Source organism: Eptesicus fuscus, chromosome 20 (assembly GCF_027574615.1).
Source record: "Eptesicus fuscus isolate TK198812 chromosome 20, DD_ASM_mEF_20220401, whole genome shotgun sequence".
Taxonomy (NCBI): domain Eukaryota; kingdom Metazoa; phylum Chordata; class Mammalia; order Chiroptera; family Vespertilionidae; genus Eptesicus; species Eptesicus fuscus.
The window spans coordinates 18,851,850-18,877,169 of record NC_072492.1 but is presented as its reverse complement, the minus strand read 5'-3'; the positions used below and the strand labels follow the sequence as shown (position 1 = coordinate 18,877,169).

Below are 25,320 nucleotides of genomic sequence, written 5' to 3'. Positions count from 1 at the left end.
AACAATTTCAGTTTTATTAAACAAATGAGACTAAAAACAATAAAGAGCTTATCAAATTTCCCTCAATATGGTTAACACTAACTTTAAGAACTTAAGTAAAGACATTAAGCCATATTTAAAATCAAGCAATCTACAATTCAGTCCTGGTGTATGTATCATGTAAGCACAATAAAAAAAATATAAGCAACTGGGAATAACTTGTAAGAAACTCAACTTATTTAGGTACAAATTGTTTCTATTCGCAAGAACAGAACAGGAAACTTGCAGAGATTTTTTTCCTCCAGGTGAATTACAACTTATAGGATAAAAGGATAAAACCCACAGACCCTTCCTACTGGTATTAGTCATTTCATAATAAAAAATTTAAAGCTAGCAGCAAAGCTTCCTTCAGGATAATCATTTTTGTTTCTGCAACATTACAAGCTAAGATGGGGTGCCCTCCTGGACAAAAGTATCTTGGGAATGGTAACTGGAGCTTCCTACATAACTTCTGACCACAGACTTAATTTGCCCAGTATCAATCATCTGTTTAATAGGTGTTCCAAAACCTGCAATTAGTGTAAGTATACAATAGGTGCGATTCCACAAACTGAGAGATGGAATTTGAATGGAACGGTGTACAGTACTTAAGGAAAACCTCATTAAATTTTTTTTTTTTTAAACAGGGCTAAACAAGACAACATGAAAAAACGGGTGGGAACAAACAGCCCCTCTCCTTCCCCCTCTCTCTGCAGCCTGTCTCCTTCCACAATCACCCGATTCAGTCAGCTGTTGCTGAAAAACAGAATGAGACCCAATCTGGGTTTCCTGAGCAAATATGGGATTTTTTTGTGGAGGGCAGAGGTGATTTCTCCAGGCAGAAGCTGGAGTATAAACTCTTCTTGGCCTGATTGTTCAGGGCTGAGCTGCTGAGGAGGATCCAGCATCGGGCCATCAACCCAGGTCCCTCCCTCTCTTCTCCTGGTCTCTCCCCTCCCCTCGAGTTCAGTAAGGGGGTGGTGGTGTAAAAAAAGCGCACAGCTTTCTATCTCTCCGCTCCTTAAAAATGTCCTTGCGGAGCCACCGCAAACAATCCAGCCCCAGCAGCAAATAATTTTGCAGTGAAGGGCTCGCCGATCCAGAGCGGATAAGTGAAATCGGCGCCCAAGGGCAATTTTAATTGTCTAACAGGGCCCGATTTCCTAAGAGGCGGCAGCACGGGGCGGGGAAGAAGGAGGCAGCTCCGAGAGGCAACAGGGGGCAAGCGGCAGCAGAGAAAAGGGACCAAAGCGGTGAGATCCCAGCCTCGGCCTCCGAGGAGGTTCCGCAGAAAGGACTCAGGGGCTAACCCCACTGTTCCCCGGGAGGCGTTTGCGAATCATATATGCAGCCAAAATGGCGCTGAGAATAAAAATATAATTTAAAGACAGGTCGCCATATTGTAAACAGAGAGACAGAGAAGAGGCGGACTCAAGACACCCTCCATGATTTCTTCTACAGCCGCAAACGCCCGGACGCCGGGTCCCGGGGTCTGGACCTGGGCAGCTCTGGCGGACGAGGGTTCCGCACACCCACCCCGAGGAGAGCCCGGCCTGGCCCGAGCCCGAGGGCGGCGGGCGCGCGGGCAAGCGAGCGGCACAGGGCCCAGAGCTCCTCCCCTTCCTCCCAGCCACGGCCAGCCGTGCCCGGCAGGATCAGTCCCGGCTCCCTAGCGACTTGCAGTCTCAGATGGGGTTCTCCTTTCTTCTCCCAAACCCCATCTCGGGGTCCGGACCCATCGCTGCTCCTCCCCCCGCCTCCCCCCAAACGGCCAGAGCCCCGCATACACCTGGGGCCAGGAGGCGCTCGCCCCAGCGGCGAAAGAAAGTCATCTAGCGGCTGCAAGCGCCCGTTATTTGGCAGGCAGGGGTAGGCCGGGTGAAGGAATGTGCCAACAAGGGTCCACCACGGGGCTCCAAAGGTGTCCGCAGACCTTACCAGCACTGAAGGTGGAAGGCGGCAGGGCAATGGTCACAGCACAGGAGATCACCACCTTCTTTGCAGCTATCGCAGCTGTCGTGGTTGGTGGCCCTGCCGCTTCTCCGGGGTTCCTTCTCAGGCTTCCGACTCCGCTTTTCTGCCTCGTCCGTCTTGGGGGGTGCCAGCAGAGCTTGGATTTGCTGCACACACATACAAACGGCGTGTGTGCACACTCGGAGCTCCTGGGCTGTCCGTCGCCCCTCCGGCGCGGCTTCTCCGTCACCCACCCCTCTCCCCCCTTTTGTCCTTCTTCCTCCCATCCAGGCTGCTCCCAGAACCTCTCAGGCCCCGGAACCAGGGGGAGCCCACCCTAACCGTGTTCCTGCAGCACAACAACGAGAACAGCTTCTTCCAAATGGGGAGAATCAGGGTAGGGGGATGGGGAGAGGGTGCGCGGTTCCCAGCTCGCCACTTCCTTGTATGGACAGTGGGGGACTCCAAGCTAGGCTCTGGAGAGGCCTGAAGCCGGGTACCCGGACGTGCTGGGGGAAGCACAAAGGGGCCGACAAGAAGGGGGTGGGGAAGCCCGCCGGTGCAACGAGATGGAGTGGGTTGGTGCCTCGGGAGAGCAAATCGAGGGCGGCGGGTGGTGAAACTGCTGCAAACGCCCTCGGAGGCTGAGCTTGGCCCCCTCAAATTGCAAAGATGGGAGAGTCTGGGTGGAAAGAACACCCCTCCTCCCCCGGCCCACTTGCGCTGCGAGCTGAGGACTGCTTTGTGGGGCGGAGGGCGGAGGTTCCCTCCCGGCGCTGGGGGGAAGGGGATGAGGAGGGCTACTCTTACCTCCATCAGCCCCCCTGACGTGTCCAAGTCGTACACGATCGTCTTGGTCTCCATTTTCTCCCACATTCATCCACCTCCCGGGCTGGGCGCTTTCTGCTCGGGCCCCCCCCCAACCCCGGGGGGAGGGGGGAAGCGGGAGGAGGGGGCGCTCCTGACCCCGGTCCCCTTCTTTTTTCTCAACACAGGTCCCGACTTCCTCGCCCTGGCTCCCCCCCACCCCCCGGCCCCCAGTCCCCGGGATGGCAGCGTCCTCCCTACGGGCCGTGAGGGGGGAGCGGCCCCTCAGCCCCGGCCCAGTGGCTGACTGCACGGTGGGTCCCGGCTCCGGGGGTCAGGCCTCGGTGGGGCCTAGTCCCACAAGCTAGAGCCGGCGCTGGCGACCGCTGGTCCGGCAGGGAAGGCTGGCGGGCGCTGCCATCCCGGGGTTGGGGGATCGGAGGGGGGGTGAGAGGTTAGGTGAGGTTGTGGTACGTGAGGTGACTGCGGGGAGGGTGATGAGGGGTGGTCCCCGGGCTCCGCCTCTCGCCGCCGCCGCCGTCTGCGTCCCGGCTGCCGCGCACTTGGCGCAAACTTACCGCGAGCGCCCGCAAAGCCACCCGCGCAGGCGCCCGGGGATCGCTGCTCGCCGCGCGCAACCGCAGTGACAGCCGGCGGCCGGGCTCCGGCGCAGCCGCAATGAGGGGGTACCCCCCAGCGCGCAGCCGCGCTGGCATTCTTCTGAAGCGCCGAAACCCTGGCTTTTTTTCTCTGCGCCAGCGCACTGAGATAAAAGGGCGGGTCCTGAGGTATCGCGCAGGCGCCTGGGAGAGCGCGTACGGGTCACAGCGCAGCCGCAGAAACATGAGTACTCTTCATCCATTGGGGTTTGTATATGGACCAAGAATACTCTGTTCCTGCGCAGGCGTGTTGAGGCTGTTCCTCTCCCGCCTACAACAACACAGCCAGCTCTCACGCAGGCGTATTGTCACCTGCAGGCCCTAACAAGAATGCTTCTCCTTTCGCCATTTTGGTAATGGGATATAGACTATCATGTCCTTGGAAACCTCAGGCATGAACAGGAAGAATGAGGTGTGGTGTTGGCTGGAGCTGGTAGGCTGTTGGTGACAGCAGTATTCCTAGGGATGTTGCGCTGGACTGTTTGGTTCCAGCGTCAGGTGTGGCTGGACCAGGCGCCATATTTTTAAAGAGAAAAGAAAAGCCATCGCGATGGAAAACGATGCTTTTGGTGTCGGGTTGGATGGCTCCTGTTACCACTTCCCTCCCGTTCCCCACAGTTAATTTTAGTCTCAGCATCTCTGCCTTGCGTAGTGATGACACCATGGAGAATTTCGCATGCCTGTTAGTACCCTCTTTTGATCACTGTCCCTGAGAAATGCTCTTCTAGAGGAAGCCAAAAGCCAAGAGTTTATGATGTTGACAACGCCCAGCTACCTGCCTACAGTGGACTTCAGCTCCCAGTTTGCAATGCGCAAGGGGTCTAAAAGGCTAACGGGAGCGCATTGCATCCTGGGAGAAAGGTTCGCGATGGCTCTGGTGGATTGTGGGAGCCGTAGTTCTGTGTGCGTGCGATGCACTGTACAGTAGGATGGACTCGGGGAAGAGTGATTTGCCTTCTAGGAAGGGCTGCTTTTGGGAGCTGCAGTTCTGTATGCTGGGGTATTTGTAGTTTGAAGGCCTCATTTCGAGTTCTGTGAAAAGGGCTTCATGTTACCTCTCCGGTGCCCTCCCCTCCCCCTGGTATTTCTTTCAGAGATCGCCAGTTATCCTGCCGACTGTAGATGAAGCGGCGAATAAGGGAGTGGCATCATTGTGTTTGACACTAGGAGTTTAGATGGCACTGTCCCCAGGTCGCTGTGACTGCTCACTGCCGAGGTATACTTACCATTGCCAGAAGCTTAAAGGGCTTAAAGACCATCTGTATTAATCCCCTAATTTCCAGATGTACAGAAGGGAGTAGTGATTTGCTTAGTTCAGTTTATGGAAGACCTAGGAATGACACAGCTTTCTTGATTCCCAGGCCAGGACACTGCCTATGAGGAGTTGCTGCTGTTCCTTCTTTTAGGATAGTAAGGAGGATGAGTTAGATGGGTTGGTATGTCAGTGTGTGGTCTTTGGTTTCTGATGATCCTCTTGGTGCCTGGGAAGAATTATAAGGTCACGGGCTTTATCATTGCTCTCTACCAACCTCAGCAAACAAATTATAGTGGCTATGGGCCAGAGATGTGGCCCTCAGAGAGAGGAGGGCTGAGTTAGATGTATGGAAGTGGCCAGACTTCGTCTTTTCTGGGGATATATTTCATGCCCTCAGAAGTTGGAGCCTCATATGCTCTCTTACTGGATTCCTTCCTACTGCTCAGGGCCTAGTTGTGTTGCTGTGTCAGCTTGAAGGCATTATGGGGCAGATAAGTAAGCCACTGGCACAAGTCCAATAGGCAAAGCTTTACTTTGATCAACACCATCATTTGCAGTTGAGAATTGGAACAGGCTGTGAGCTAATGAGGGAAATAATACTTGGCTCTGTTGACAAGTGCCAGGAGAACTAATCACTCCACACTCCTCCACCTCCTCTTCTTCCTCCTCCTACTTTTTTGTTAATCCTCACCCGAGTATATTTTTCCCATTGATTTTTAGAGAGAGTGGGAAGAAGGGCGGGAGGAGCGGGAGAGAGAGAAAAACATTGATGTGAGAGAGACACATTGCTTGGTTGCTTCCTGCATGCAGGGAATCAAACCTGCAACCCATGTAGGTGCCCTTGACTGGGAATAGAACCCATGCCCCTTCAGTGCGCAGGCGGACGCTCTAACCAATGAGCAACACTGGCTAGGGACACACACCTTCTTTGAACTTGGAGGGGATGAGGTCAGCCCAGCCCGGCCAGGAGTTGGTGCCACCTTGGAGAGCTCCAGCCCTGGTTATTCAAGGAGGATTGAGGGGAGAGAGAGCAGGTGGGATACAGATACCTTCAGAAGTGACCTCTTGTGGCTAATCTAGGCACTGCACTCTGCCTGGACAGCTACTCCCTTCTTCAAGGTGGCCTGTGCTAGAGCCAAGAGGTGGTCAGCCATGAGTGGTTAAGACTTCTCTGTTGGAAGACTGTAGAAGCAGAAGGTGCTGGTTGCTGTTGTTCTTTCCTTCAGAGATTTGTCTTTTGGCTTCTGAGTTCCCCTAATTCCCTGTTGCTTGTTTTTTGCTCTTATTCTGGAGGCAGCCATGCAGAACACACTCGAAGCATGAATGTGCGTGCTGTGGATCAAGGCTGGGCAAACACTTTCATTTCAGGAGGTGCTTGGGGCCACAGGTAATGGGCACGGGGCTGGAAGGGACCAAACTTGGCTAACTTAAGCAGATCCCACCCAGCCACTTTCTGGAGTCGGGGCTTTTGCTAAAGTAGGAGCCAAACCTCTAAGCTGCATTGTCCCTGCTCCTGACAGCCTGGATCTTTTCTGAGGCCAAGGCAGAGTAAAGCCTCATGTTTAGGAGTTGTCTCTGGTTCCTATTCCAATTTCCTAAGTCTTGCTAGCTGAGAAAGAAGAGGAAGAAGAGATGTATGTGTCAGGCTTCCTGGGCCTTGTCAGCAATACAGTGACATTGAGAAGGGGCTTGAGAGTTTGCTACCCTGTAGTTCTAGACCTGGAAGAGAGGGGGAAATGAGGCTTTGAGGTGGATGAACAGTTGGGTTCCTGGACTCTCACGCTTGGACTTCACATTTCACTGCCATCTATTGCACTGACCTTGTTGGGACAGTGAACTCTGTAGCACCTATAACTGTCAATATGTATATTGATTTCAGAGAGGAAGAGAGAGGGAGAAACACCAACGACGAGAGAGAATTATTGTCTCCTGCACACCCCACACAAGGGATTGAGCCCGCAATCTGGGCACGTGCCCCAACTGGGAATTGAACCGTGACCTCCAGGTTTAGAGGTTGATGTGTAACCACTGAACCACATCAGCCAGGATTATTAGTTGATGTGTCCAGCATGCCTTATGGTCCTGAAATCCATATCCCATTTATCTCCCACCTCCTTTCCCTTCAAAAAAGCACCATCCACCTGGTCATTGCTTGTTTTTTGTTTTTTTCCAAAACACCATTTTAATAAGGAAACAACAGAAATAGATTATTCTCTGGCTGGAGGCCAGACTGCATATGATACATTACATATACAAAGTGGCCTATAACCAGCTCCTGGGTCTCTCTGACCCCCTGCTCCATGCCAAATTCCTCGACCCTTAGACTTCTACACCTCTCCAGATTATGCCTGCCCACTCCCCTTATCCCAAAACAGTGGCCAGGAGGGGAGTCTGGCAAGTGGTTGGAGTTAGAGAAGGGATTAGTGGGAAAGGGGATGTTTTAACAGCCAGACTGGCAATCAGGAGGAGGTCTTTCTCTCCTCAGGGTAGGGGAGCAGGGGGGCTTCCTGCTTTGGTGTGGAGCATGAGTACCTAGGGAACCCCAACCTTAGCTTGAGTAAGGTCTCTAAACCCCGCACGATCCCCTAGAATTGTTGCCTCCACTGGGAAGGGACAGGGGCAGAACTGTCCATTCCTGGGGCTTTAGAGAAGGACTAGAGGCTTTCTCAAGGGGCTGACGTTGGCATGGGCCGGGACCACCCAGAGGTCACTATTGAGAGCAGTTTTGGCCACTGGTGATGGCCCTGTGAGGAGCACCCTGGCACAGTTTCTGCCATCATCACATTAACGCTGCTGCACAGTGCTATATGCCAGGGCTGGATGGTGGTCACATGGAGAAAGGCGCTTCCATTCTGCCTCTGAATTCCAGGCTTGAGGTGCAGGGCGTGAAGGAGGGTCAGGCGAAATGCTGGTTCTTGATGCATATGCTCCAGTTGTGTTCTGCCCAGAGGCAGATGCCCCCTGACTTGGACCCAAGGAAGGGCCCTCATGGGCAGTGGTACCAAGAAAATAGGACCTGGTGGGCATTGCAGGTGGGGAAGGGCACAACTTCGTGAGAGGTTAGTGGTGTCTCTTCCCAGGTGGTATGTACAGGAGGTGGAGGGACAGCAGGAAGCTGGGGGCTCCGCTGCTGGGCTGTGATGCAGGGCTGAGCTGGTTTCCCCCACCTAGATGGATACTTCATATTCTTTCATCTCCTGCAAAGGAAAGAGACTGCTGGGAGTTGGAAACTTGCATAAAGTTTGCCAGCCCACAATCCACCTTCCCAAGGAAAAGGAAAAGAGCAAGAGGACTTGATAGGGCCCTCAGGGGTACCTGCCCAAGGGAGCATAGCATTGGGTGCTGGATCGGGTGTCAGGGCTGGCCTGGGTACTTACTCCAGTCTCATAGGTTGGATTGTCAAATGCTGACTCCACGGTGATTCGGTCATAGGCGCGGGGTCGTGTTCTGGGCAGCTGCATGGGCTTTTTTCCCTGGAGCCTGTGGGACAGAGAAGCCTGTGCGTAGAGTGCAAGGCAGGAGTGAGGCAGGTGTGCAGGATAGGAATGGAAGCCAGACTCACCTGGAAAAGTAGAGGTACACACCTCCCACCAAGAGCGCCATTGCCACCAGTGGCAGGAAGATGGCAGCTGCCATGTGGGCAGCATCCAGGGTGCTGGAGGCAGCAGGTGCCTTGGCAACTGAAAACAGAGGGTGAGATTGGAGCAGAGGTCCCGGTCACTTAGAGCCCACAGCCCTGCACGTCTGCCCAGGGAAATCCAGCCAACAGCTCCTTCCAGCTGGCTGGGGGCAGGGAAGGAGCTTTTCCCCCTGCTAGTCCCAGACCTCTCTCTTTTTCAATCCACCCTCCTTGGGGAACCCAATGGCCTGGGATCTATGAGAACCAGCGGAAGAGACTACTTCCCTGGCCCTCGAGTATGGGGGCTCACCATCCAGGCTGCGGCCGCTGTAGAACCCATCCAGAGAGGCTGGAACAAGAGGGGAGGGCCAAGGGCAGTGGTTGAGTCCAACAGGCCTAACCACTAAGGCAGGGAGTGGGCTGATCATGGGAAGGTTTTGTCCAAGGAGAGCCCACCCCAGCATTTGTCCTGGTGTCACCAGGTCAGGAAAATCGGGCAGAGACTGGGGAGACCAAGGGTAATATGAAGGGAGTGTGGGCAGTGGGTTCTGGTTCTCAACATTTGACATCTTTGCCAGAGCAGCCCTATGGGCCAGGCAGAGGGCTTAGGGGGGCAGATCACTCACCAGCCCTGCAGATGGGTGGGGGGTCACTCCAGTGTGAGGGGTTCCCAGGTACACACTTGATGCTGGCCTGGCCCTTCAGCACATAGCCAGGGGCACATGAGAAGTGGACAGTAGCCCCCGCTGGGTGTAGCCGCTTTTCAGGACTGCAGGCACCGTTCTCGGGGGCACTGAGGCTGTGGCATGGCTTGAGCTGTTCCACTGCAAAGCAGGCGGAGCCTAGTGAGGGTGCCAAGCCCCTAGCCTCCAGAGGCAGCATCTTTTATCTCCTACCAGAGGCTTCCCCTCCTACCCATTTGACACTTACGGAGACATTTGGGGGCCCGGTCGCTCCACTTGGGGCTGCTGGCTTGGCGGTCATGGCAGGTGAGGATGGCACTACCCGTCAGCACAAAACCCTGGTCACAGATATACTGCACCGTGGCTCCCACGGGGAACTTGGGGCTAGATACGAGGCGTCGGCTGTGCTCCACATCCCCAGGGTCATGGCAGGAAGTTACTATGGGTGTGTGGGGGGAGGGTGATGGGGAGGAAGTAGCTCAAGTAGAACTCAACAAAAGCCAGTCCTCCTGGGCTTTGTGCCAGGCAGCCAACATCTTCATGCCAGGTAGCTTTACCCTCTAGTTATCTGTCACTACCATTTTGCTGGTGTGGCCCCACCTCTGTCCCCTTCCAATCCATGAGAGTCAACAGACACTGACTGGTGGAATTTAATTAACAAAATAAACTGATGAACAGAGTGGATCCAGAGATATGGAAGCATGGAACAGAGTGAGGAATCTTGGAGGGAAGGCGGGGGAGATGATCAAGCAAAGAACTTGTATGCATATATGCATAACCCATGGACACAGACAATAGGGTGGTGAAGGCCTGGGGTGGGGGGAGAGGTGGGCTGGAAGGAGTCAATGGGGGGAAAAAAGGGGACATATGTAATACTTTCAACAATGAAGATTAAAACAATGACAACAAACAAACACTGATTGGCCAGCTACCAGGAACGAAACACTTGGGAGTACCTGGTAGATAACTCTATGGAAAGGTATTGTCCCATTTCACAGATGAGGAAACTGAGCCTATGAAAGGTGGAAGAACTTCAAGGATACCAGCTGATAACAATTGGAGTCTAATTCATAGTCCAAGAGAGAGGCTTGTAGGTTGCATTGGGAGGAGCATATGGGGAACAGGTACACTCACCCCGCTGGCAGGAGGGCAGGTCCTCACTCCAGGTTAGGTCCCACTGGCACATAAGGATACTGGATCCCACCACCTGGTAGCCAGGGTAGCACTGGTAAGTGACGACAGTGCCATGCACCAGCTCAGGCTGTGACGGGCTCTTCCAGCCATTGGGGATCTCAGGCAGCTCTGGACATGTGTCATTGCGGGGCACCTCTAGGGGCACAGGGGCAAAAGATGTAGACCCTCAGCCAGTACCGGAGAGCTAGCCTCCCTCCTCCTGAGGACACTCGACTCCTGCCATTTTGTCCTGGGCCTGGCCTGGGCCGGCTCAGCGATTCATTCTCCCCACTCAAGTGCCCCTCCTTCCTCGTCCCTGACATGACTGTCTCTTTGATTCCTGGTTTATCACCTAGGCTTTGACCTTAGCTCCAAATACATGTTGGCCAGTTTCTCGGTCCTGAGAGATGGGCCGGGTAAAGTGGGGAAAATTGTCACTTCTAATAAAGATGATCAGAAAGGTAGAATGGAATACTTTTCCTTAGTCCCCTATTTTTGTTATGAAGTTCTGCCTGCTGCCCACCAAATCCCTCTTGCTGCAACAGAAGGTCCCTTTCTCCCACTGGGTCCTGGGGGAAGATGGAGAGCAAGGCTAACTTCAGGTGATGCCCAGAGTGTTTTGAGCTTTCCCTTGTCAGACAAGAGCGTTCAGGCTCCTCATCACCCTGGCCTCTCCCACTTGCATGTTTTGGGGTCTGCGTTCCAGCATCCCTTCTCCCTCAGGCACAGGGTGGGGCAGGGGCAAACTCACCAAAGAAGTGGATGACAAAGCCCTGCTGGTAGCCCAGCACCGAGGTCCCAGGGTCTGACTGGAACTGGATGGTGACATCGGCCATGGAGGTAAAGAGCTTGAAGTGGCCTCGGGGCCCAGAATACTGGCCCAGAACCCGGGCTGTCAGGTCATCCCCATCATAGAAGGTAAGTACATCACCAGGGCCTATGCGCAGCCTATGGAGGAGGACTGTCAGGGAGGGTGGGCCTGGGGACCCCAGGATGGGCTGGGCAAGAGCTGTTTCCATGGCTTAGGAGCTGGCTTGGCTGAGCCCAGTGGGCACTTACACTCGGACGTCCAGCATGATGCGCTTGTCCTCCTCCACGTGCACGCCCCAGATGCAGTCTTGCCCACGGCCATAGGGCTCCGGCCAGTTGGGGGAGAGCACCACGCCGGCTGAGTCTGTGATCTCCCCACTGCACACAGCTGGAAGGCAGGGGAGGCCCAGGAGGCACGTCCCCTCCGCATCCCCCCCAGTGCCATGTCCTGGAGCTGCCATCTGCCCACAGGAGTGCCTACCCATTGCTGGGAGTCCCCACCTTTTCCTTGGGGACGCTTGAATGACACGTCACTGGGACCCTGTGGCCCCAGGTTCTGCGGCTGGCTCCCTGGTGCCCACCCTGCTCCCTGCCCTTGGCAGGCCCATCTCTGCTTGTGCCTACTGACCTCGGCAGGCTGGCTCTGTCTCATTCCACTGAGGGTCATGGGGGTCAACACACTCAATGATGATGGAGCCTTGCTCTAGGGTATAGCCAGGGTCGCAGCTGAACTCCACGGTGGTACCCACAGGGTAGGAGGGTGCACTGCTGCTGAAGTTGCCGTATTTGACAAAGGGCTCATAGCAATGGCCCTGCTGGAAGGCTGTAAACCACAGGGCCCAGCTCAGCCTTCACTGGGACAAACGGGGCAAATGTCCTCCTACTTCCCTTCCTAGGGCTTTCCTCATCCTGACTACAAATGTCTATTCTGGGCTTGGAGCAGGGGGCAGGAACAGCCCAGAGCACCCATCCCTATTATGCTCAGGAAGCTGTCTTGATCACCGTTATATTTCTAGCACCTAATTTTGTGCTTAGTACATAGAAGGCACTCAATACATGTTTTGAATGAATTCATGCATGCATGCATGAGTGGTTCTAGAATGTCTCTTGTAGCAATTCTCCTTCCCTAAGAATTGGGCCTTTTTTGCTCTTCAAATTCTAGAGAATTCATTCACTTGGACCAGAGGGCCTGGGTCCAGGCAGGGGTTTCCTGCAGATGGGGTAGGAATCCTGGACTTGAAGGAAGGGATGAAGAGAGAGGGCCTTGGTGCCAGGTGAGCAAGGGCTGAGTTGGAAGGAGTGATGATGGCATGGAGGGGGAGGGTATGAGAGAAGAGACCCTAGGCCCAAACCCCCACTCTAGCCCCTCACCCCTGGGTAGGCCCCATCAGGCTCACCCTCATAGCGCAGGGCCATGCCTGCAGCTGCCCCGCTGCTGTCAGTGCTGAGCTCCACAAAGAAGTGTCGGCCGGAGCTGAGCAGGCCCTCAATGGGCAGGTACTCCACCTCATAGGAATCATACAGGGGCGGGGCCTCCACGTTGTCCCCATTGCGGATGATGAGCCTGGGTCAGGAGAGTGGCAGCTGTGTGGCTGGTTGCTGACCCGTGTGGGGTGTGACCCATGCTTGTGCACTGTCCCTCCGGAAGGGTATTATCAAGCCAGGTGCTCCCCTCCCACCAGGACATCCCCTCACCGGTCGTCATCCTCTGCCAGGGAAACCTTCTCAAAGTGCAAGTGCAATCGCTGGCTCTCGGGAGCCTCCAGCAGCCAGTGGCAGGTGAGGTTGTTGCTGTAGTTGCCCGGGAAGCCAGGCGAGACAATGCGGCCGGTGGTGGCATTGCGGATCACTCCACCGCAGGCAGCTGGGAGACAAGGCCAGAACTGTGGGCGCGGCCCCTGGCTGGATCCCAGGCAGCCTACCAAGGCTTCCTGCTTTCCCCAGCTCTGTGCCCTGTGCATAGGGCAGCAGCGATCTTTGCCTTCATGGTGCTGGAGGTCAATCCTTTGCCCCTGTAACCTTGCAGCTCCAGGCAGCCTGGACTCGAGAATCTGCCTCCTAACCTTTCACATCTCTGGGACTACCCATATACAACTCCCTTGAATGTGGTAGCTCTGCCATGGCCTGGCTGTGTGGCCCTGGGTGAGTCACTTTCCTTCTCTGCTGACTCCTCCAGGAGGCCTTCCCTGACTGCCCCCAGGTGGACTTTATGAAAGCCTCTTACCCAGGCTCCAACCTTCTTGGGTGTATCTACTACTTCTACCTCATGCCACTTCCTAAAACCAGTTACTGTTTGGATATGTCCCTTAACTAGGATCCTCTGGGGGAGGGGCCAGTCTTCTCAGGCCAGGCATAGAGTTGGTATTCAGTATTTGTTGAATCAAATGATCGAATCAGTGTAAAAAGGGGGGTAGGACTAGACCAGGGATGACCAATGTGGTGTGCATGCCATTCACCTCCAAATTCTGTGCCCTGAGTAGACACGACTAGTCAGGTGATGGCCTCGAACACTTTCTGAAATAGCATCACTGCCACCGTCATTGCTGAGCTGACCCTCGAGGGCCTTTCCAGCACTGCCTCCTCTGGCCTGGGATGGTCCTCTTTTGCAAGGAGAGGCCGAGCAGCTCCCTTGTCCCCATCACCAAGGACTGCTCAGTTCCTCAGCCATACACGCCCAGCGGCCAGGTGGGGCCAGTGAAGCGGTCTCAGGCGAGAGGAGCGTGGCTGGTTCAGGCAGCAACTTTCCTCTCCTGGACAGAGAGCTTCAGACCCTACCAGCTCGCAGGGACCCCGCTGCCAAGACACCGGGCCTTTGTCTCTACATGTTCAAGACGGCAGAATGTTTTCACTGAGTAAGCCGCGTGGAGAGGGGGTTGCGGTGAGTGTCTCCTCTGCTTCTCTGCAGAGAGGGCAAAGCTACCTTTTGCTTGTTCTCAGAACAGAAGGCCCTTCCAACCTGATCATGCCCTGCCCTGCACTTAAACTCCTCCGTGGTTCCCTGTGACCCCCGGACAGAGGCTGAGCTAAGATGGCAGTCAGCCCTTTATGAACCTGATTCTGGACTTGGCCTGAGCCTCTCCTTATTTTCCCCCCTTCCTTAGGCACAGCGCACCAAGTCCTCCCCGGAGCGCGCTGCTGCGTCCCTCCTCACCTCTGCATGTGCTGTCCCAGGAATCCACTCCACCTCCCGGGGCTAACATGCTTGTAATCCTTCCATGTCATCTCCTGGGGAAGCTTGCTTTGACTCCTTCCTCATTTTGGAGCAGCCTGCCCTCCCGTGGGTCCCCTTGCTCTCTGACTGTCCCATCCCAGCAGTGCCTGCCCTGAGCATGCCGAGCTGCTTGCTGGGTCTCACTGGACAGCCCGTGCCTGGCTCATACACCTCTGCTTGTGCCAGGAAGAGTGTATAGAATGAAATAAGGTTCAAAAGCCCAAGCTAAAAAAAAAGGAAAAGAAAGGAAAAAAGCCCAAACTGCCTTTCATATTGCAAACTAAACACTCCCATCTTTTTCCTGCCAGCAGAACTTGGGAGTCTCTCCTTCCACTCTCGCCCTTTCTCTCCTCCGTGTCTCTGGAATCTCTTCCCTCCTCTTGATTTCCAAAGTCACTAAGTTCAAACCTGCTTGCCTGCCTGGCTGGCCTCCCAGCCTCTGGACACCACCTGATTGGCTTTCCCGGGGAATAGTTGTGAGCTCCTCTCTCCTCCTCTCCAAAACTTAAACAGCTCCCACCCCAGTAATTTGGCTGATACTCAAGGCGCTCCCTCTGTCTTCTTCACACGTCTCAGGCCTCAAACACTCCCTTACCTCTCCTCTATGTCACTGTCCACTGAAATGTCAAACCTTCAGTGCCACTTGCTCCAGGAAACCTTGTAAATGCCCAGCTAAGAATGACTGCTCTCTCTCCGCCCAGGTCACGTATGTCTCTTCATTGGTACTTTTTACTTCCTGCTGTGAAAGTTGATGACTCACGTGCTTTCTTCTTCCCCCATTTCCTGGAAGGGTGGGCTCGCTGAGGGCACACTCCCTGTTTAATTCAGCTCTATCGACCTGTGGTGCCTCTGTATAGTAGGTGCTCACTAAGTGTGGGTTGGATGAATGCCACGGACATGTGAAACCATTTTCTGGCTTCCTTACGGGGAGCCTGTGACGGTACTACATAGCAACAGAGAACAGAGCTCAGCCCCCCTTCTTACTCCCCCATTCAGCACTGAGTCCCCTGGGGCCACTCACCAATGCAGATGGGCTCCCGGGAATCCCAGAAGGGCTGAGTGGCGTTGAGACAGGTAAGGAGCCTGGCACCCTTCAGCTGGTAGCCAGTGGCACAATGGAAGCGGGCACTGCCTCCTGGATGGAGGCTAGTGACGGTCACAGCTCCATAAGCTGGACGTCGGGGAAAGTGGCAGCTCAGGAGATAGGCTGCAGAGAAAGAATGGGTGACATTGTGTGTGTGTGTGTTTGTGTTGAGGGGGTTGTTGGGTCACAGCCAAGGCAAAAGGGGTGGGCCCCAGCCTGCCTGGTGGTGTCACTTGGGGCCAGAGGAAGCATCAGGAGTTCCAGAAAAGAGACTGGTCCCTTCCCCAGCAGCCTGGGCTTCGTAGCTTGGGCTGTGGTCCAAGGTTTCTAACACTTTAGGCAGGTTAGCTGGCCTATCTGTGTCACAGTGTCCTCATTTGTTAGATGAGGTGAAAGCCCACCTACAGGGTTATTGTGAGAATAAATAGGGTAGTTTTTATTCAGTTTGGTATCCCTGGAATCCAGCTGATCGTACATCTTCAAAAAACATTACTGAAAGACTTGAAGGTGTGAAAGCACTTGAAACAGTGAAGAGCCTATACTAATGTATATATATTATTTTTCCCATAGGGGACAAACATGAATTGCAGCAGGAAAGATTGAAGCCAGACAGTAAAAACTTTCCTAATGTTCACTGAGAAATGCTAAAAAGCTCAATGGCAAGGTGGCGCACTTTTTAAAAAACAGGATGGGCAAGGGAGGGGAGGTAAGGCTCGCCTTCAAGGAAGTTGGGGGAGGGACAAGTTGCCCTAGGAAACTTGGTAGCTTTTAGATTTGTCATACCAAATACAACCAAATGGTGGCAGCAAATCCTACAAAACAACCTGGTCAATTCCAACTTGGGGGCCAAGCTGGGGTGGTAGCTAAAATGGGGGTCAGGGCTTGGGTCTGAGGTGGGGAGGAAGATCTGGAGGGGTCAAGGAGAGAGGCTGAAAGAAAAGCCTTGGGCTACAGAGTCTGAAGACCCCTGGGTGTTGGGGAGAGGGATGGGGACTGACCACTCCTGGGTCTTGGGATGGGAGGGTGACCCCTACTGATGGCACCAGGTGGATGGAAAGAGGGGCCTTTGTGTGAATAGGAAAAGGAGCTGCCTCTGGGTGACCAGGGTCCAGAATCAAGTATAGTGATTTTTTTCATCGTTTTGGTCTTAGGTCTTGAAAGGGGGAGTATGATACCTACTCTTCCCTCTCTCACAGGGTTCTTTTAAAAAATATATTTTTTATTGATTTCAGAGAGGAAAAGAGAGAGAGAGGGAGAGAGAGATAGAAACATCAACGATGAGGGAGAATCATTGATCAGCTGCCTCCTGCATACCCCACACTGGGGATTGAGCCCACAACCCGGGCATGTGCCCTGACCAGGAATCGAACCCTGACCTCTTGGTTTACAGGTCAATGCTTAACCACCGAGCCATGCTGGCTGGGCTCTCACAGCGTTCTTAAGAGAATGGTCAATGAATGGTTACTTGTGATTGGCAGACAGTACAGGGCAGGGCTTAGGAAGTGGGCTCTGGGGTCAGATGGCCTGGATTTGAACATAGGCTCCACACTTGCTGTGCCACCTTGGGCAAGTTACCTAACTTCTCTGTGCCCATTTCCTTGTCTATCCATCCATTTAGAGTATTACATACAATGTTGTTACATGAGAGGTTAAATGAGAGGACAGATGTGCAGTGCCTGGCACAGAACAAATACTGAACACACCAGCCTGCTGTTGTTTATAATCTTGATTAATAAAAACACCTCACATTGGAATTCACCTTCCAGCTTCTAAAATGTCTTCATACTCTTCTTACTTGATGTCTACAACATGCTTAGGAGGAAGGCAGGCAAGGTAGGGTTATTAATTCGTTTTCAGCTGAGGAAAACTAAGGTTTAGAGAGACTGAGGGACTTGCCCTGATCACACGGCCAATCAGTGATAGAGTGGGCCCTTGAAGCTCCTGGCTATAGAGCCCACTTGCTTTGCATCTCCCCTCTCCCATCTGCTTCCCCAGGTGAAGTAGAGACCTGGGTTTAGGAGTTAGGGAAACCTGAGTGTAATAGACAAGGCTGACCTGAGTGGCTGTTCAGGGCAGCCATTCACAATGATCTGGGAAGAAACTCTAGGCCAGGGTGGGATGGGGAAAAGGGTGTGGGGCACTTTACCCAGAGTGGAGGGCGTGGTACTCAGGGAGTTCTAGGCCATGAGCCAGATGTCATGCTCATCACTTACATCTTCTATGTGAGTTCTTGTCACAACTCTGGGAAGGGAGGTCCCCCTGTTTCACAGATTAGGAAATTGGGCTGGGATGAGGTGAGAGCAGGATGCTGGGGGCGGATGACAAAGCCTCCGGACTTCACAGTGGGTAAAGTGCCACTTTGCAGGACGAGCTTCCTCCTGTTGCCATGACGACTGTTCCCGGAGTGCCTTCACCACTGCAATCTGTTGAGCTATTTTCTCCCTGGTGTCTGTTTCTGGAGCCAAGTCCGGTGCCAGGAATGCTCAGGAGGGAGGAGGGGGATGCCTGGCAGTGCTCCCTGCCTCTTCACCCTGCCTGAGGCTGTGGGAGGGGCGTTGGGACTTGGTTCTGCAGTTGAGACCTTTGTGGGGCCCCATCTCTGTGATCTCCAATATTATCTTGGACAGGTCCAGCAGGAGTGTTGGTACTGGGTCCCTTACCCCCTCTGCTGGCACCCTCTTTCTCCAGCCCAGGGAGACACGCGTGTGAGCACATGCTCTTCCTGTTCCCATCTCCGGGATCAGGGCTAATTACAGCCTATAATTAGGGGAATTACACTCATTAGGGAAAGAGCTGATCATTGACAAAAACTGGGCTGCGGAGGGAGGGCTTCTGGGAGCTGAGAAGGAGGCAGCACTGGGCTAGCTCTCCCAGCCCCTCCATGGGTCTGCTCCCATGTCAGGGCCTCCAACTCGCTGCCTTTCAGCCACCTTTGTCTGGCCCAGCAGAGAGGAGGTCCGGGGTTTTGTGCAAAGGAATTTGCAGCAAGAGAGAAGGTCACCATGGCGTGAAATTATGCCTGCTGTTTAGGAGGATTGATGAGCCATTAGGGAGGCTGACTGGGCCGCCTAGATGCTCACCCTTTCCTTAGCTGGCCTCTTGCTTCTGCCAAGCCCCTGGCCAGCCCCACCACCAAACCCCTGCTGCCACGCCAGGCTGTTCTCCCAGTTTGGGTGGTCAAGTCCGGAAGGGGTGAGTGCTCCTCAGGTGGGTTCCATGCATCTGCATCTTCAGAGGAGTGCCTGCCCTCCGCCCTAGGCTGCGGCCCCCCACAGGGCCAAGAAAGTGGTCCATGACAATTCAAAGCAATCCTGTAACTGTTCACACCAATTATTTCCCCGTTAGCATTCCCCAATCTAAACCAGCTATCCTGCTGCAGCAGTGCAAGAGATCAAGAAGACTTTGCCTGGGGAAGGGGGTGCCAGGAGGGATGCTGATGGGAAGGGGTACAGTTCCAAGCCCCTTCTCCCTTTTCTATCCTGCTAGCTCTTGAATACTAGTTTCTGGTTCCTTCATGAAGCATGTGCTAAGCACTGGACATGCACCATTTTGTTTAATCCTTATCATTGACTTGGTGGAGCTTTTTGTTCTCATCTCATAGCAGAGGAAAAGGAAAGTTAAAGAGGTCAAGTGACCTGTCCAAGGTCAATAGCCAGTTGGGAAGAGATTCAAACACAGATCTGCCTGGTCTGCGATTTTACCATTACATAATGCCACTTCCCTATTTCCTCACAGTAATCTTGTGAGATGGGACCTGAAGTTCAGAGGTAGTAAGCAAGTTATCCAAGGTCACACAGAGATTATTAGCAGAATTAAGATTTGTAAGCATGTTTGTCTCAAAGCTCTTTCCAGTTCTGAGCTGACTGGGGCATGGGCCAGGGCTAGGGTGGGTTATACAGCTCAGGAAGGCCAGGCTAGTAGCTAAGCACCTCCACATGGTCACTGACCTTGACCCCTTTGCATTTTGGGAAAGCTTATAATGTTATTGCCTTTTTAAGTATCTGCCTCCCCAGAGATTTTTAACTCCTTGAGGGCAAGGACTTGGCTGGTTCATCTTGATATTGCCAGTGTCCAGCACAGGCTTGGCAAAGAGTAGATGCCTAGGAAAAGTATAATGAATGAATTAATAAATGAATGAATGAATGAATGAATGAGTGGCAGTAGGCACATCTGGGGGTTACCCGATCCTGTGTCAGTTTCCCTTCCAGACCTGTTCTCTGCAGGTGGAGGAGGGAAGGTTCTGGAAGGGTCAGATGTGCAATACTCACCTCCAACTGTATACAGGTTCACCAGGCGTCTGTGCTGTATGTTACTAGCCTCTCCCTGTTCCCCGTGCCCCCATGCTGTCATAGCACCAGAGACCCCAGGAAGACAGCCAGCCTGGGCTGGTTCTTCCTCTGCTGCCTGGGCCTACCTTGGTAGTGGAAATGGAATGTGCCAGGCCCTGCAGGTGGTGGGAGGCTCTGGAACCTCAGAGCTGCTTGGTGGGTGGGGCTTCGGATGACTTGGCCCCTCAGCAGGAAAGACTGGTTGGCCAGAAGCAGCGGGTCAGGTCCCCCCAAGCCCTCCACAGTCACCGTCTCCCCTTCCCGCAGGCTGATGTTCCGGACCTGCCGATGGAATAGACAGCAAAGCAGAGCAGTCAGGCTTTGTCCCGCTGAGTCCTACTGCCTTTAGGATCCTGCAGGCCCTGGGCCTGGCCAATCCTCAGGTCCCTTGGGCATTGGTGCCCCCAGGCCCTGAGCTAGGCACTTTAGTGCAGGAGGAGGTCATTTTACCTTCTCAGTATCTTGTGAGATGGGACCTGAAGTTCAGAGACAGTAAGTAAGTTATCCAAGGTCACACAGAGATTATTAGCAGAATTAAGATTTGTAAGCATGTTTGTCTCAAAGCTCTTCAACTACACCCGCTGCTTCCTGTACTTTCACTTCTCTGGGCTCAGTTTTCTCATCTGTAAAGTGGGGATGGAGTAGGTGTATTGAACTAGATGGTGTCTGAAAGCCTGGCCAACATTGTGAGGTGTTATTTTTATTTAAAAAAAAAATTGATTTGAGAGGGGAGCGGGGGAGAGAGAGAGATTTGCTATTTCACTTATTTATGCATTCATTGGTTGATTCTTATATGCACCCAGACAGGGGATTGAACCCACAACCTGGGCATATCAGGATGGCGCTCTAACCAAATGAGCTACCTAGCCAGGGCAGCATTGTGAAGTCTTAACCATCAGATCCATGTGCTCAGCTTCCCCTAGACTTCCTCTGTTAGGTGCCTCACAGGCACCCCACATCCAGTCTGCATCGTACTGAGCCTCCCTCTTCCCCCAGCCAGCCGCTCCCCTGGCTCCCCATCTCGGGATGACCTCACCATCCACCTGCGTGCCCAAGTCAGAAACTGGCATCTTGCCTCCTCCCTCATCTCCCACATCCAATCAGTCATTCAGTCCTGTCAGGTGGATCCAAATCTGTTCACTACCCTTCATCCCCACTGCCACTTCCCTGGTACCTCACTATTATTCTCACCTAGATCACTGCAGCAGCCTCCTGGCCAGCCTCCCTGTCTGCAGGGCTTAACCCACTCCACTCTCCACATCAATATCTCTGAACTACAGCCAGTTCATAGTCTCATCCTGTTGCTGATCATGGTGCCTCTGTGTTTAAATACCCTGGTGGCTCTCCGCTGAGCCCACAAAGCCCATAGTATCTGGTTCAAACTTCTTGCTGTGGCCCTCAAGGCCCTGCCCAACTTGGCCCTTGCTGACTGCTGGCTTTATACCATGAGCCTCCTCATGCCACCACCATTCTATTCTCTCTTCTATTCTCAGTAACCTCTTTTTCCAATCCTTCGCTCTGGCTGTCACAGGTCCCTCTGCCACCACCCCAGTCCTCAGGTCCTTAATCCCTGGAGCATCCTTCTAGGCCCCATGCCTCCATTCAGTCAAACAAACATTGACTAGCAACAGCCTCTACCCAGAGGGGAAGTAGCAGTGTGGCCTGGTACAAGGAGCACTGGATTAGGAGCCCAGAAATCTAGGACCTCATCCTAACCATGTAATCTCGGACAAGTATGCTGACCATTTGAGCTTCAGTTCGCTCATCTTATAAAATGGCCTTTGCTACTCAAAATGTGGTCCAGCAGCATCAGCATGTCCTGGGAGCTTGTAAGAAATGCAGAAACTTAGACCCCACCTCAGATCTACTAAATCATACTCTTCATTTTAACAAGATCCCCCGGTGATTCAGAAGCACTGATCTACATGATCTCCAGGCTCCCTACCATGTTGCTCTGAGGCAGGGCCTTCAAGGGTTAACCATGTGGGCTAGTTAAGTGGCATCCAGTGAGTCACCAAGTCCCTCCCAGTCTTACCTTCCAAATATTCCAGTGGTTTCTCCTCTCATCCCTTTGTAACTGTCTTGGCTCAGATCTCCCCTATTGTTTCTCACCTAGAGAATGGCCTTCACACCTCCAATCCCCAACTCATCTGCCAGGTCTCGCCTGTCTCAGATCAGATCATGTCTCTCTCCCACCCAAACCCTGTTGGTGACTTCAGATTGCGCAGAGGACAAGGTCCAAACTTGCCAGCTCGCAGTTGGCGCCGGTGGCTTTGCCAGCCTCATATACCTGCACTGCAGCCACAGGCTTTGCCTCACGCCCACCCTCTCGGGATTTGCCTATGCAGGACCCTGCCCAGGGAATGCTTTCCCTTCTTCCCTTCAGATCTCAGGGCCATCATCCTCTGCCTCCCAAGCCAGGCCAGTCAGTTCTTTTGCTTTGGGCTCTCCCCACCTGTCCTCTACCCAGGGTGGCATTTTGGGTCACAACTCCTTCTTCACTGGCATTCTCAATCAAGATGTGTGGAGAGCCGAAACCGGTTTGGCTCAGTGGATAGAGCGTTGGCCTGCGGACTGAAGGGTCCCGGGTTCGATTCCGGTCAAGGGCATGTACCTTGGTTGCGGGCACATCCCCAGTGGGGGCTGTGCAGGAGGCAGCTGATTGATGTGTCTCTCTCATCGATGTTTCTAACTCTCTATCTCTCTCCCTTCCTCTCCGTAAAAAGTCAATAAAATATATTAAAAAAAAATTTTTTTTTTTAAAAGATGTGTGGAGAGAGGGAATGTGTGGGCTGCTGGAGGTACAGTCCTCCCCAGAGTCCTGTGAACTGAGAAGCCAGAGGAGGCTGAACACAGCCATGTCCAAGGAGACGGCCATACTAGGCTCCGGGCCCCTCAAACTGTGGGTACTGAGAACAGATGTGCCCTGAGGACGCCCCTGACTGGGAGAAAAGACCTGGTGGGTCTTTGGGGCTGAAGAGAATGCCAAGAGAGGGTGCTGGGCAGAAATGCCTCCTCTGCCAGGAGCTCTCCACCAAGGCACATTTGGGTGGAGGCTGCCTGACCATCTGCTGGTGACATTCCTCAGGGAATTCCTGCGGCAGGCGGAGGCTGGATGAGTCCCCTTCAAACTTGGAGATTTTGTGATTCTAGAGTTGGGCAAACAAGACTCACACACGTGGAATCTGTAATTATCGAGAGATGCCAGGCAGCATATAATTCTGCCTTAAGTGGCACCGAATGCGTGCAGCAGGAATCCTCTAGGGGGAAGTGGAGGAGTTGCAGGCAGAGGGAAAGCGCACAGAGCAGGTGGGTCTGAGAGCGCCTGGGGGGGGGTGGTGGGGAAGAGGGGGGGACTGGAAGGAGGAGGAGGAGGAAGAAGGGAGGACATCTCTACTGGGAAATTACTCAGGAAGCAAAGGCAGAGAAGTAGAAATGAATTAGCATTTTTTCCTAGTTCCCATAAACACCCTTTTGACCTCTAGCTTCCAGCTCCTGACCCTGCTGCTTTGCTAGCAGCAACAGCATCATTGCAACAACAATAATTACCATTTACAGAGCACCCATAACATGCCAAGCCTTGTACTATTTATGGATATTATTTCAGCCTCACCACAGGTATCAGGTAGGTGGTAAAATCTCCATAAGTAAACAGAAAGGCTAAGGAACTTGCAAAAGGTCACACACAAGTGTTAGGTAGCAGAGTCTTGCTTTGCTGGAGGCAAAGGCAGCTCCTTTCCTCCCAACCTCATGGGACTGTCACCCGCAGATAGACTTTCAGACATCTTTATTCCCAGGCCCCAGGCCTGCCAGGTACAGCAGGGAGTTGGAACTTGGCCTGACTTGGCTTTTTCCAAGATGTTGAGATTTATGTTCCTACCAGCCATTCTTCCCCCCCCCCCCCCCCCCAGGAGCCTGTCAAGCTGGGAACACTGGGAGCTGAGGCCTCTGGCTCCCTCCGGTCTGGGGAAGGCAATGCCCCCTTAAGCTGGCCTTGCTCCTAGCCCAGTGTGGTGGTGACGGTGACGGTTGTGATGAGTGCGTGGAATTGAGAGGGCCTGGGTTCCCTGGGGATCACATCCACAAAGCGCCCTGTTCTTGGCCAGAGACTGTCTGGTCCCTCAGGTTTCAGACACCTACTTGCAGGCCTGCCGCAGTAGCTGGAATGTAATTTGTCGCTTGTTTGAGGGCCAGGCCTGACAGGAGCCAGACCGGGCTGGGTGTTGGACAAGGATGGTGATGAAGTCTGGATGCAATTTGCAGGCACCTGAAGAACTTGGGAGACAGATTGAAATGTCAGTTCTGCTCATGAGGACTGTCCTCTCACACTCCTAGCCAGTGACAAGAGGGGAGCTGGGGGCCAAGCAAGGGGCAGAGAGAAGCAGAGGGAGATGAGGACAATTCCCATAGGACTCCAGACTGTCTAACACTGACCAGAGGGTCAGTTCAAAGAAGGAAATATAGCCACTTTGAGGGGACTGATTCTTTCCTGGATGGGATGTGGGGAGGACGCAGGTTGCCCTTTGCCACCCTCCAGACCATCAGCCTGACCGCCCTGTCTGTCCCCATAGAAGCTGCCAGTCGGGTCTCCAGAACAGGCCCTAATGGTGTGGCTCAGAGGTGGGATGGTGCCACAATTCTTTGCACACAATTGCCCTAGTACAACCCTGCACAGGCGGATGAGCTCAAGGATGACTTGTGTGTGAGCCCCATTCCTAGCACTTGAGCCTCACACCCCCTGCAACTGACCTCAGTCCCTGCGCCATTACACTCTCCTGGCCACCGACACACACGTGTGTACTCTGACATAGGCCCACTTGCATGCACAAGCTCCCTCAAACACATGGCCAGGCACAAGATTCACATGCTCTTTCTTTTTTTTGTTTTGTTGTTCACATGCTCTTTCATGCCAATAGTATAATCACAATTTCCCCCGTGAGTTCAAATACTCGTTCACACCCATTATCCTTTCAGATCTCACAAAATCTCAGTAAGGGAAGCAGGACAGGCTGTGTTTACTTCAACTCCAGAGCTGAGGGACACTTGTAATCAGAGAAGTGAGAGCTCCTCTTTGGGTCACACAGTAATTCCAGGGCAAAACCAGGACTCCAGGCCAGGGCGCCTGATTCCTGGTCCAGGGCTTTGTCTTCAGGCACAGCATCCCAGCCCCTCCCCCAAACTGGGAGACTTCCATGTGGGTGTCCTGCAGGAGCAGGCAGGGCTGGGCTGAGAGAAGGGGTCAGAGGTGGAGCCCCCCACACTGTCCCCGCCTGAACTCCCTCTTTGGATTTGCCACAGCCAGGCCAATCTCCTGGGCTAGTGGAAGGACAGGGGTTCTTGAGTCTTGGGATCAATCCAAGCTCCATCACTGATAAGTTGAAAGGTCCTTGGGGAAGTCACATGACTTCTCTGAGCCCCAGTCTCACCTGTGAAATAGGATAATCCTGCCACTTCCTGGGGCTGTAAGGATTAAGTTAGATGCTGCCTGTAAGGGGCTCAGCACAGAGTGGGCACCGCATTAGCAGGCGTCTTTCCCTTTCTTGAGGAGACCTGCGCCCTCCTCTGGTAAAACCATGCCATTCGCCATGATGATAGCTGGCTTTCGACCCACCCCACCCTCAGGCCTGCCAGGGCTCTGCCTGGGAAGCACTGTGCCTGGGAGCCGCCCTTCCCTGGCCCAGGTTCTGTAGCTGCCTGGAAGCAGGGTCAAGGGCCTGAGG

General features: G+C 53.6%; 2 protein-coding genes across 4 annotated transcripts in view; both read right to left on the bottom strand.

The window, feature by feature from the left end:
- Positions 1 to 3,372, bottom strand: part of PHF12 (PHD finger protein 12) — a 42,679-nt gene extending 39,307 nt beyond the window's left edge. For 2 of the 3 annotated variants that reach the window (XM_008147829.3, XM_028154941.2), the window contains exons 1-2: positions 2,782 to 3,372; positions 1,957 to 2,138 (exon numbers count right to left, since the gene is read on the bottom strand). In XM_008147829.3, coding sequence (XP_008146051.1) covers positions 1,957 to 2,138; positions 2,782 to 2,847 — 248 coding nt within the window. In that variant the 5' untranslated portion in view covers positions 2,848 to 3,372. Of the gene's footprint in view, positions 1 to 1,956; positions 2,259 to 2,781 lie in introns of those variants that run through there. The other variant, XM_054709171.1, reaches the window with a different exon arrangement.
- Positions 3,373 to 7,859: 4,487 nt separating this feature from the next.
- SEZ6 (seizure related 6 homolog) overlaps positions 7,860 to 25,320 on the bottom strand; it is a 43,947-nt gene continuing 26,486 nt past the window's right edge. The window contains exons 4-17 of the mRNA XM_008147831.2: positions 19,687 to 19,882; positions 15,210 to 15,395; positions 12,673 to 12,841; positions 12,375 to 12,541; positions 11,606 to 11,800; positions 11,227 to 11,365; positions 10,919 to 11,115; positions 10,129 to 10,323; positions 9,242 to 9,433; positions 8,938 to 9,135; positions 8,622 to 8,660; positions 8,255 to 8,372; positions 8,070 to 8,172; positions 7,860 to 7,889 (exon numbers count right to left, since the gene is read on the bottom strand). Coding sequence (XP_008146053.2) covers positions 7,860 to 7,889; positions 8,070 to 8,172; positions 8,255 to 8,372; positions 8,622 to 8,660; positions 8,938 to 9,135; positions 9,242 to 9,433; positions 10,129 to 10,323; positions 10,919 to 11,115; positions 11,227 to 11,365; positions 11,606 to 11,800; positions 12,375 to 12,541; positions 12,673 to 12,841; positions 15,210 to 15,395; positions 19,687 to 19,882 — 2,124 coding nt within the window. The remainder of the gene's footprint in view (positions 7,890 to 8,069; positions 8,173 to 8,254; positions 8,373 to 8,621; positions 8,661 to 8,937; positions 9,136 to 9,241; positions 9,434 to 10,128; positions 10,324 to 10,918; positions 11,116 to 11,226; positions 11,366 to 11,605; positions 11,801 to 12,374; positions 12,542 to 12,672; positions 12,842 to 15,209; positions 15,396 to 19,686; positions 19,883 to 25,320) is intronic.